The sequence below is a fragment of the Balaenoptera acutorostrata genome, chromosome 8 (assembly GCF_949987535.1).
Source record: "Balaenoptera acutorostrata chromosome 8, mBalAcu1.1, whole genome shotgun sequence".
Classification (NCBI taxonomy): Eukaryota; Metazoa; Chordata; class Mammalia; order Artiodactyla; family Balaenopteridae; genus Balaenoptera; species Balaenoptera acutorostrata.
In genome coordinates this window covers 22,999,561-23,012,251 of record NC_080071.1, presented here as the reverse complement: position 1 = coordinate 23,012,251, position 12,691 = coordinate 22,999,561, and the positions used below count along the sequence as shown (strand labels likewise).

General features: G+C 36.0%; 1 protein-coding gene across 6 annotated transcripts in view; it reads right to left on the bottom strand.

The window, feature by feature from the left end:
• Positions 1-12,691, bottom strand: part of TANK (TRAF family member associated NFKB activator) — a 103,969-nt gene that overhangs the window by 51,688 nt on the left and 39,590 nt on the right. For 4 of the 6 annotated variants that reach the window (XM_057551700.1, XM_007183167.2, XM_007183171.2 and 1 more), the window contains exon 2: positions 3,406-3,553. In XM_057551700.1, the coding sequence (XP_057407683.1) occupies positions 3,406-3,504 (99 nt within the window). In that variant the 5' untranslated portion in view covers positions 3,505-3,553. Of the gene's footprint in view, positions 1-3,405; positions 3,554-6,220; positions 6,290-12,691 lie in introns of those variants that run through there. The other 2 variants (XM_007183170.2, XM_057551701.1) reach the window with 2 other exon arrangements.

Below are 12,691 nucleotides of genomic sequence, written 5' to 3'. Positions count from 1 at the left end.
GTCCTTCATATATTCCTTCACCCCATACATATAACTCAGAAATGTTATAAACATTCAAGGCTATGATGAAATCTGTTGTTCTATAACCTATATCTATAATCTCCAATTCAGAACTCTACCTAGGCTTTTAGGTCCATATTTGCAACCATCCATTGGACATTTTCACCTGCATGTCTCATAGGTAACCAAACCTAATAACTAAAATCTAATTATACATCTTATTTCCCAATCCCTTAAATCTGAACCTTCTTCTCCATTCTTGGTTTCAGTTCATCAGCACCACGATTAATCCGGTCTTCTCTTCCAGATACATGGGTATCATCTTAGAATCTATGCCATCACCCTCAGAAGTGGCCTACATTCAGATGCCACCTGCTTTTCATTCTATCTCCTAAATAAATCTTAGGTTTCTTCCCAAATTTATTCCCAATGCTTAATTTAAGTCCTCATTTTGATCGCTTGAAATGATTGCATTCATTCTTTCTTTTGTAAATTGAAGCCTATGTACATACGTATTTAATATATGTGTATTAATAGAAATATAATTATATATATATATATATAAAAATGCAACTTGATGGTTGCCACTTATTTTTATATTCCTGGATCTTAGACCATTGCTTAGCATCAATATATGTTTGTTGAGTGAATTCCAGACTATTCTCGATCCTATTTATCCTCTATCCCACTGTGAGGAAGACTTTTCTAAAGCATATATTAAATCCTTCAATAAATTCTGAATGAATAAGAATACAGTACAAACTACATAGTCATAATCATCGAGATAGGGCTCTAATCTACCTTCACAGCTTCTTTTCCTATACTGCCCTATAGTTCCTTTTGGAGCCATAGGATCACCTTATGGTACATAAAACATACCATACATTCCCTCATTTCTAAGATTTTATTATATACTATTCTCTTTCTGCTTGCAGGATCTGTCTTCCCTAATTTACCCAACTCCTCCTAATCTTAGCTAAAGGGTTGGGCTTAGTAGTGGGCTTATGACCTGATCCTTCCAGACTGAGACAGATGCCTCTTCTCTGTGCTCACATATTATCCTGCACAGATCTCTACTGTAGCACTTAGTATGCTGTGGTAATAACTTGATCTTCCTTTTTTACTTATTGAAAGTTCCTTAAGGACATAAACTATATTTTATTTCAGTATTCTCAGAACCTCATTAAGGACCCAGTACACAGCAGAAACTCAATAATGTTTCTTAAATAAATCAGGATATTTAGAGTTTAACATATAAGAATATATAGTATACATTTTTTCTTCCCCTGTTCTTGAGAAATGTAAAAAAATATTTCCCTTTCCCCTCTTTAAGATAATTGCTGCTGTGAGTGAAGGTTTCTTCCATGGCAGATAAGAGATTAAATTACAGAAGTTTTCAATTGCTTACCACTGGCCAGTGCAGAAAGAGGAGGAGACAGAGAAATTCCTGTGTCTGCCTTAACCCAAGAATATCTCAATACTCCTTTTCCCTAATTCTGTGTTTCCTAACTTTCCTAGGACAAGTACAGCATTGTTGAAGTTTCTTAATGAACCTAATGGGAAAATAAGAAGAATAAAAGCTGGGAGTTTTTGTTTTGTTTTTTAAAAAGTGATTATGCCTTATACATGAACTGGAAAGGAAAAGAAATCCAAACTTCATTTCAATAATCGAGAAAGTGCCTGTCATTATCCCATCTCTGTTTCTCTTATGCACCCCTAATGAAGACCTCTAGCCCATTAAGTTTACCTGTATAACTGTGAGTATTCTTTTGTAAATCAAAAGGAGAATCACAAAGAATAATGATAATTTCTGAGGAATGCAGTGAAGTATGTATAACAGCTAGCTTTATAGTAGATGTATCAAATGGAAAGGAGGAAGGGAATTGTGTAGTTCCTATATTTATGGAAGAAACTAAGAACCGCATGGCTAGCATATTTCTTAGACTTCAGAATTTCACAGGCTAGTAAATTTTTTTTTTTAATTGAGGGAACCAACATGAGATCCTCCACTTCCAACTGCCTGTGCAGGAATAATTTAACATAGCAGGCCTTAGGCTGTTTATCTTCAGAAAGGCCTATTTGCAAGGCTGGCCCTTGACGGCATCTGGGAACTTGATTTTTGAAAACATTTAAGTGATAAGATTCTAAATGCTGTGCCAGCCTACTTAGACTGTACCATGAGATTTATGGTGAATAACTACTTTCTTTCTAAGAATCTGAAATTTTGGTTGACAGAGGGTGCCTATGTAACCAGCCCTTAAAAAAAACCCAAGCTCTTGAGTCTCAAATGGAGTTCCCCATGCCAAAACACTGCAAGTGTGTTGAGTGAATTTTTGAAGCTGGAGAGAGGGTGCACTCTGTGTGACCTCTCACAGGAGGGAAAGAGCGTAGAAAGCCTGCGCACAGATTCCTCTAGACTCCACCTTATGTCTTTTTCCATTAGTGATCTGGCTGTGTATCTTTACAATGTCTCTGTAATAAATCTTAGCTCTGAGTATGACAGTATACTAAGTCCTGTGAGTCCTTCTAGAGAATCGCAGAATGTGTGGGTGGTATTGGGGACCCCCAAAACACTAAGTAATGATATTAAACAAGCGAACAAAAAACTCTATGATCATCATTCAATGAATATATATGTTAATAAAATTTTGCTCTTTATTCTGACAGTACAGAAACATGGAAACAGTATCAGAATAAAGGACAGAATTTTAAACGGAATAAATTCAGCATTGTAAGAAGTTCATTACATTATTCTCATTTTTCTCATTTTGCTGTAGACCAGTGAAAACCTTATAATGGACCAATAACAGACATGTGCCTGGTAACTACTAGACCAAGTAATTTTTGCCTGGGTATACCTTTCTTCCAATTTACTTTCTTTTGAAACTAAAAGCACTAAACAGAAGTTTTATGTGTACAGGAGTAATTTTAAAAAGCTGAACATTCTGGTAAGCCACTAAAGATTTCACTGAAATAGTTGATTTTTAACTGTTACATTTAAAGAATGGAAGACTATTATAAATTAATAACAAATTTAGTTCCAGGATATTTTAAGATTTGTACAGTCCTCTCACCAGCCAAACAACAATTTAAAAAAAAACCAAAAAATAAAACTAGCTGAGATAGTAATACTTCTGGACTTTCAGTTTGTCATTTTATTTAAAAATTATTTATGGAAGATAACATTCTTATCTTTCCTCAATACAATCACCTTAAAATGAATTCTTCCCACAGGTCACAATGGTTTTAAAAAAGATAGCAAATAAAAATCTCAAATTTCATCCATTAATATATCACTGTGTTTTAGTTCTTCAAGGCACTTTCTAACAATATAATATTTTCCATTGCACAAGACTCAAATTCCATTTACCAGGGTAGATAACTTTCAAAACCAAAACCACATACCTTTTGCTGTAGTTCTTTTACTGCTGAATCTCTATCCATGCATGCCTGTCGAAAGGCTTCATAAGCTTTATTGAGTTGCTCGCCAATGTTTTTATCCATTCCTCTCCGTCCTGTAGCATCACTATAAATGATGGAGTAAATGACAGGTCTGGAAAATAATTGAAAAATTTAGATAGCTATTAAGTTATATAAATCTCATTTAAAAAATGTACCTCAAAGACAGTTCTATATGGTTTATCATGAACATTATAGCACCAAGTACTATAAAGTTTTATAAAGGCAAAAAAGCCTCATTTAAAATCCTGATCAGAAAATTGTAAAGCCTTAACTTCTACAATTTTTAAATATTCTTTACTAATGTTTAAGGAGCAATTAGGGTTCCAGTTCATAAAGATGTTACTTTGCAAATGGTATTCTATAAATGCAAGCTAAAAATGGAAAAATATAAAAGGCCATTTGTTATTAATCTTTATTACAGAAATGCACAACAGGATTAGCAATGTGAGAAGGGACTTCTTTTTACTAAACGGACAGTTACTCCCACTTACAAGGTAAATGCTTGCTACACTGAAATTAGAGCAAAATTAAGTAGATAAATGTTTGTGGATGGAGTTCACACTGTTGTTATCACAGAGCAATTAAAATATGTGAAAATGCTCTTATTTTAGCACAAAATCTAGAGAGAGCTGCCGTTGGACTGTACATTAAAAAAGAAAAATCACATCCCATCAGTCCTACCCCTATGCTCTATTAGTTTTCCAACTTTTTTGCTACTTCTGAACTACAGGTGATTTACTCAGTGGAGGTAATTTACTTTTATCGTCTCAACTTGCATAACAGCTCTAACGACATTCCCTGACTCTGAGCAGAGGGTCATCTAATGACTGATTCTTCCTGTCAAGCTGTAAAAACCACACCACAGAGCCTTTCTCTTAATCCTCTGAAAGCCACAGAGTAGACAAAGTTCTCTATCAGTCATAGGGGATTTGGGGGGTACCAAATTATTTCACTCCCTTATGATTGGAAATCCTTCATAACAGTCTCTAACCTTTTATAACACCTTTATTTTATCTTCGGGTATACATGCTTTAAAAAACTTTCAGTATTTTACATTAAGATGTTCATATAACATAAATTCACCATTCTAAAGTATACACTTCTTTGGTTTTCAGTATATTCACAATGTTGTGTAACCATCACCAATATCTAATCACAGAACATTTTTATCACCTCAGAAAGAAACCCTGTACCTATTAGCAGTTAGTCCCAATTCACATCTCCCTTCTATCCCCTGACAACCACTAATCTACTTTCTGACTCTATGGATTTGCCTACTTTGGACGTTTGGAGTCATAAAATACATGGCCTTTGTGTCTGGCTTTTTTCCTGTAGCATAATATTTCCAACCTTTATCCATGTTGTAGCATGTAACAGTACTTCATTGTTTTTTATGTCTGAATAATATTTCATTTTATGAATATACTACATTTTGTTTATTCATTTCTCAGTTAATGGACATTTGGGTTGTTTCCACTTTTTGGTTATTTTGAATAAAGCTACAATTTGTGTATACATATCTGTGTGAACATATGTTTTTAATCTCTTAGATATATGCCTGGGAGCAGAATTCCTGGGACAGATGACAATTATGTTTAACTTTTTGAGGAACTGCCACAAAAGTTCCAGACATTTCCACAGAAGCTGTACCATTTTTTTTTTTTTTTTAAATTATTAGCACCTTTAATTATTATTTATTTATTTTATTTATTTTTGGCTGTGTTGGGTCTTCGTTTCTGTGCGAGGGCTTCCTCTAGTTGCGACAAGCGGGGGCCGCTCCTCATCGCGGTGCGCGGGCCTCTCACTATCGTGGCCTCTCTTGTTGCGGAGCACAGGCTCCAGACGCGCAGGCTCAGCAGTTGTGGCTCACGGGCCCAGTTGCTCCGCGGCATGTGGGATCTTCCCAGACCAGGGCTCGAACCCGTGTCCCCTGCATTGGCAGGCAGATTCTCAACCACTGCGCCACCAGGGAAGCCCGAAGCTGTACCATTTTATATTTCCACTAGCAACGTACAAGAGTTCCAATTTCTCCACATCTTCACCAATAATTGTTGCCCATTTTAAAATTATATGCTACAATCCTAGGGGGTATGAAGTGATACCTCATCAGTTTTGATGTTGAGCATCTTTACAGTGCTTATTGGTCATTTGTATATCTTCTTTGGAGAAATGTCTAGTCAAGTCCTTTGCCCACTTGTCATATATACATACATATATATATAATTTGTAATATTTTCTCCCATTCTATAGATTATCTTTTCATTTCTTTGATAGTGTCCTTTGACAAAGTTTTTAGTTTGATGAAGTCCAATTTATCTATTTTTTTTTTTGTTCTTGTGCTTTTCATATCATATCTAAGAAACCATTGCCTAACCCAAGATCACATGGATTTTCACCTGCATTTCCTTTTAGAAATTTTATAATTTTAGCTTTTACATTTAGATCTTTGATCCATATTGCGTTAATTTGTACAATATGGTATGAGGTAGGGCTCCAGATTCATTCCTCTGCATGTGGCTAGCCAGTTGTCCTGGTATCATTTGTTGAAAAGGCTAGTCTTTTCCCACTGAATGCCCTTGGCAGCCTTGGTGAAAATCAGTTGACCATAAATCACAATGCCCTTTTGAATACCTAGGTAACATTCCAATCCCATCAGCCAGTCTTTCACTTTAAGATACTAAATACACTCCTAAGTTATTTTCTAGGCTTGATAAAAACAATTTCAAGAATTTTATTATGGGGATTACAGTGTCTTTACCTTGTGAAGCAATGAAAGAATGATATATTTTTTAGGCACTCCACTTGAAATTTGTTTTTACTGCTACCTCTGATAGATGGAAAAGATGAAATACTGTTAGGATAATTAACATTGCCAGGATCTCTGACATACCATAGACACTATGGAAACATGAGTAATTAGCATGAACACAAAGCATCACTTTGAGTATTTATTTAGATACTATTATCATTCAAAAAATTGATTTAGGGTGGCTTAAAAAAACACACAAGATTAAAAATAAGTATATAAGCAGGAAAAGAAAAATAAGGGTAGGTAGCTACAGGGACTATAGTATACTGTAATATGCTCATGCAGAAATTAGATGATTTAATTAGCTAAGTGGCTAGGTTGTCTATCACTGTCTTAATAAGCTGCAGATGTCATAACAAATTGTCAATGTAAACCACACCTATATTTATCTGGGACAAACAAGAGGCTTGAATTGGGAACCTATCTAGTTTCTTGTTTTGTTCTATCACTGACTGACCCTGTGAGCTTAGTTCAGGGCCACTAAATCTTTTTGGACTCAAGTTTCTATCTCTTCAAAACAAAAAAAAGATGTCTGGATTCAATTTCTAAGAAACTTCTTTGTTCTACAGTTCTTGAGTCTGTGAATCTAAAAATGTATGTCTGTTCCATCAAGAAGGTGCATTCTTGTTTTTAAAAATGTAAATACAGCACTAAAAACAGCTGCATCATATGCAAGTAAATCATGTGCAGCCTTCATTTCAGTTCCTTGAATTAGATCACACAAATGTCACTAGGAAGAGTTACTGAGTAAATTCCACATGGATGCATCCTATTTCCTGAAATAAGAATGTATGCTGGGGAGATATGATTCAGGTCAATACAACTAAATAAATGATACATTTAATTCCTATCTCACAACCAAGAAAATTGGGTGTTAGATCAGTGACACTGACCAGAGAAAAAGGAAACAGTCTCTGGGACCCAGCTAATTAAATTGGACAGATTTCAAATATTAACACCCTGAACTTTAAAGCCACTTGTTCCTCTATTTTTTAAAGCATTTGTTAAGTGTAAAATTAATTTCACAATTTAAGAGGCAGTCACAATTCCATTACATTTTGGTATGCCTTCTGCAAAACTTGCCAGGCTCCAGGGAAATGGTTTTATTTATAATAAACATGCTCAAACTCAAATCAAATGGCCACTCTCATCCCCTAAACCCAGGAGGTCCAAGCTAGAGCCAGCTCTGCCTTGGAAACATTCTTCTAGTTATGGCTTCACTCTTTTAAATGTATTTTAAGGAAAGCCTTCAGTGGTAATTTCTTTATTTCTGGGTTTGGTTTACTGGTTTCCTCCACAAGGAAAAACTTAACTCACTGATGCCCAAGACAGTAGCTGGGTGGGCAGAATACAAAGCATCCCACCCCCAGGGTAATCCTGGCTTCAGGATAGTCCTGTCACACCCACCTCTATTCCTCTGACAGAAGTTCCTTTTTTCCTTTGGGTTGTTCCTGTAAGATGGAAAATGGAGGGTGGCAAGTTCCTATTCTGCCTCCCAGGTCCAGCATGTGCTTGCACAGGAAGAAGTACTAAGAAAATCCCTGGGCATCAGGCTGCTTCCTCTTTCATTGATCCTTGGTTCATAATGAAACTGTTCTAGGATAGGAGAATCAGCCTGCATGAGGGCAATAATTTTATTTTCCCTTGGTAAAATTTCCCAGCTCCAACAAAGGTGTGTCAACTACTAGGGCCAAACTTTGATTTCAATAACATATATGCCATTATGATTCAATTAAATTAGAAAAACTGAAGTACTTGTTCGCTTAATACATGTAAGGCACTATGTGGGATGCAGCAAGGGGCTTTAGGGATAGTGCCACCTTAATGTTGTGTTCCTTTTACAAAGTTTTTCACCAGCTCTTCATTTCCTGTTACTCGTATTCCAATCTGACTGATAAGGCTCAGAGGAGTTAAATGACCTGCATACAGCTACAAGGCTATAAGCAAGTGACTGGGACTAAATCTTTGAAACTCTTAGTTCAAGAATTGTTTATTAAAGCCAGCTGCAAAGTATTCTCCTAGAATGCCATGATGGATATTTCATTCCATAAAACATTTACTGAGTGCCAACAAAAAACAAAGCCTGGGCTGGGTGCCACTGATGTAGTGAAAACAAAACAGACATGAAACCTACCCTGACCAAGGCACCATTAGCTGTAACCTAAAGAATATATATGAGTACCTGGAGATATTTAAAGGCTAGAGTTTGGAAAGGGAAGTGCTCACATCTATTTACAAGGTTTAGGAAAGGCTTTGAGAGGTAGATGGCATTTGACTTGGGTTTTGAATTATGGGTAGGGATGACCTCACCCATTCCTTTTATTTGACTGTCAAATAGCAGTCATCCTTTCTAAAACAGGTTCCTGACAGCTATAAAGATGTTTTTTTGTGCTAGATAATATCCATTCTTCACCAAAACAGCCCAGGATTACATACATTTCTTATGCATCGTTCAGTTTGAACTTCCAGATCAGGACAACTCTGCAAACCTGAGACAATTCTTAAGTATAACAATTACGGTTACTTATAGAAGTGATTAATTAGGCTAGTGCTTGTCCATGATGCTTGAAAAGAAGCAAGGGTAGTAATGAAATAAAGGACAAGTCCTATATCTGCTCTGGACCTCGATTTTCCTTGCTTTTAAAATGAAGGGGTTACAAGACATAATCTCCTTCAACTTTATGATTAGACAGCATTTCTAAACAAATACAGAGTATAGAAGCTTTTGCTTGGCAAATATAGTGATTTATTTTTCCTCATAAATGATATCATAGATTTAAAAGTTACAAGCCAGTTGATATGGTAATTCATTTAAAGATAGTGAGAAGTATGGAATAAAGTTATATGGGATGTCCTAGAAGAGATATGATACTGTGAAAATATGTGATATGAAAATACATGATGTAACTGTGAAAATTAATGACTTTATTTAATAACAATTATATAGTCTCTCCTAACACTTTACTAGGTAGAATGAAAAAAAAAAGTACAGGCTTTGAATTCAGATCTCAGATCTGCAGTTTTCTAGCCATTTACTTAGCTTCTCTGAGTATTAGTTTTCTTATACATAGTTTGTAGGTTTATTGTGAAGATTGAGATCATATATGAAGCAATATCTGTTAACTGTTCCTCAATATCCATTCTCTCCTCTTCTAGTATTCCTGATTTTTAGCTGATGTGGTCATGTGACTGTGTTCTGGTCATCAGCAAGTAAGTGTAACTTCCAAGACAAGCTCTCTCCTTTTTCCCTTTCCCAGTTGGATGGAATATTGTGGTTAGTCACCCGAAACACTGTGGTGAGGGCAACACTTCCAGGATGGTGGAACAAGGAGATGTGGAACAACAAGAATGAAGATGCCCAGGTCCTTGACACTGTGGAGCTGCCAGATCAGCTCTGGACATCTTATACTTTGAATTGTAACAGAGCTGCCAGATCAGCTCTGGACATCTTATACTTTGAATTCTAATACGTGAGAGAAATAAAATATCTGTCTTATTTGTTTAAGCCACTGTCTTTGGGGCTGAGCTGTATCCTAACTGAGAGGAGCTGAGCTGTACCCTAACTGGTACAATATTCAAGACTGGTTCAGTGCTGAACACACAGTAGGGGAAAGAGACAAACTCATAGTCTTTGCCTTTTAAGCTCTAATTAGAGCTTATAATTTAGTAAGGCAGAAACACATGGAAGTGATTAACCATATTAGCAGGTCAATTATAAATGTGTAAAAATGTATAAGCATATCTTGATAGGTATCTGGGAAACACAGGTAGAAGCATTTGTAGGAACTGACCCAAAGGATCACTCAAGATTTGTACATTTCATTGTATTTAAGTTTTATCTCAAAAGAAGAAGAAAAGAAAGAACTGTTAAATAAAGAGTATAAGCAGGAAAAAGGCTCAATAGAAGGAACAATTAACATGAGAGGAACTGTGGAAGGCTTCACAGAGGATCTGACGCTTATACTGGGCCCTGAAATATGAGAAGGATTTCAACAAGTAGAGAATGAGAGGGGAAAGAACATTCACTCAGAAAGAGCAGAGGCTCTGAGAAATCACTAGTATAGTGCATTTAGGGACTGGTGGTGAGTATTGTATTTATGAAAGTAAGGTGTATGTACAGAGAGGATGGAGAGGTCAGGGTGCTAAGACAGGTGCATAGTCAAGGCCACCATGTGTGATTGTGCTGCACTGAAAGAACCCTATGGGTACCATTCATGTAGGCCATAATAGGAAAGTTACACCCTAGAGTTACAGAGTGCACTAACTACTTAAACTATACACAGCAGATTTAGATACGGCCAGATTGCAGTAGACCTTGAATGTCACTCTAAGAAATTTAGACTTTAACTTGCTAACATTAAGGAATAATGGAGGATTGTCAAGCAGGAGATGGATATGTTTTAGAAAGATTAACTGGATACCAGCAGGGAATATAAACTAATGAGGGAGACAAAGTGAGGATATCCATAAGAAACTACTGCTGTATTCTGGGTGAAAGATGAGGCTTAAACTAGAGTAGGGAAAATGAAAGATGAATGGATTCAAGACACATTTTAAAGGCAGAATCAACAGGATTTGTTGGCCAACTGGGTCTGTACAACAGACAAGAAGGAAGCATTCAGGGCCCAGCAATTCTGAATCAGTTGGCCTGGGAAGGAGTCCTATAATCTATATTTTAATAAGTAAAGTAACCAGGTTATTTTGTTAAAGATAGTTTACCAGCCATATTTTTCAAAAATTAGGCAAACAGTGATGCTAGTCAGCCACAGAGAAACAGGAAGAAATACTGAGGGGGAGAGGAGAGGATATTGAATTCAATTTTGAACAAAAGTGCTAACAGAGACATAATTAACAACAGTCAGGAAAAATGTACCAATTGAGTGATAATGGAATCTAAAGGAAGAAATGATGGCTAAGTATGCCTTCCCTCCTGCTTATATTCTTAAAGTTTTTAATGTCCTCTGATACTGGTTGACAGTCAACCAGGCCAACATCTTTTTACCAAAAAAGAAACAAACAAAACCCTTACATTTTTAAAAAGAAAACAGTGGAGAGAGAAAGAAGCAATACTTGTAATTGTACCACTTTGTGTCACAAGATGTACACTTTTTTTCTCCCAAATATAAACCAAAAAAGAGAATAGGCCCACTGGACAATGTCAGAAGGAAAACTAGGATATGCATAAAATAGTAAGGCATTTTAGTATAAGTCTGTTACCTTATATGAAGACATTATTAGCCAAACAGGTAGGAATATTATCTAACGTTCTGTTCTGTTAACCTTTATACAGTGTTAAATAACAAGAAAAATAACTTTCTGGTAGAGTGTTTGAATGTGTTATTTTTCTTAAGTCTCTCTCTTCTACTCTACCAAATTTATGATAATGAAATAGTATTATTAATGATCTTTCACAAGAGTAGAACGTTAGTACCTATCTTCTGGTTTTAATTTTAAAAGTGTGAAAAAATATTTTCAGTAATCTTAAAAAGGTCCCCCCAACCAGAAGAGATGACACAGGTTGCACCAGATTCATAAAGGGCAAAGTTGTTTTTGAAAAAGAAGTAGTTAAAATCTCATGAGTTAATAGATTAGGGGCCCCTCCAGCATCTCTGAGTCATTTACTAAATCATAACCACTACGAAAGGAGAGAGCTCTTCTATGAAAAGAGAATGAAACTTCGGGAGACAGAGGACCTTTTCACAAAAAGGCCTATTTTCTCTTAAATCGCAGTTGAAATTGCTGAGCAGTCATTTAGCCTTGAGAATATTACCAATGATAAATGGGAACAGGCAAAAGCCTACATAATTATAAGCTGTACTCTGTGCTCTTAATTACCAGCACAGAACTCTACGGCTCTTCATACCCCTGCTTTTAATTTCCCTGAGGACACCTAGAGGCTGCTGGGCAAATGTTTGCAAGTCACAACTTGTCTTATTAGAAGTAACTGAGAGAACTCCAGTGAGAAAATAAATAAGGTTTCAGAGATATCCAGATCTCCATTCATAGTCATTCCCAAGATGTTTAGGTTGTGACTTTAAATGTATAATATGATAAAAGTTTAAAACCAGATACAACATTTTTATACCATGCAACACACTTTCTTACTCCTACTGTTGAATACTCTTGAAGACAGGACTAAAAATCCCTGGGTAGCCTGACAAACCAACTTCTCAAACCTGCCTCTGTGCCAAAATTACCCAAATCTCTACTCTTTTGAGGGCCACTCCAGTTTTCCTCAAATGTGAATATTCAGATCTAGTTAAGTCCCAACACTTGTTATGCTACCCTACTGTGGAGGAGCAAGAGTTTATTAAAAAATTTGATTCTCTGTTTCATTTCCTTTTGCATCTGGAAAAAATAAAAAGATGCTATAAAATAAAGATTCCAAATCTTATTTTTAACTGAGAGCACATCTTGTGT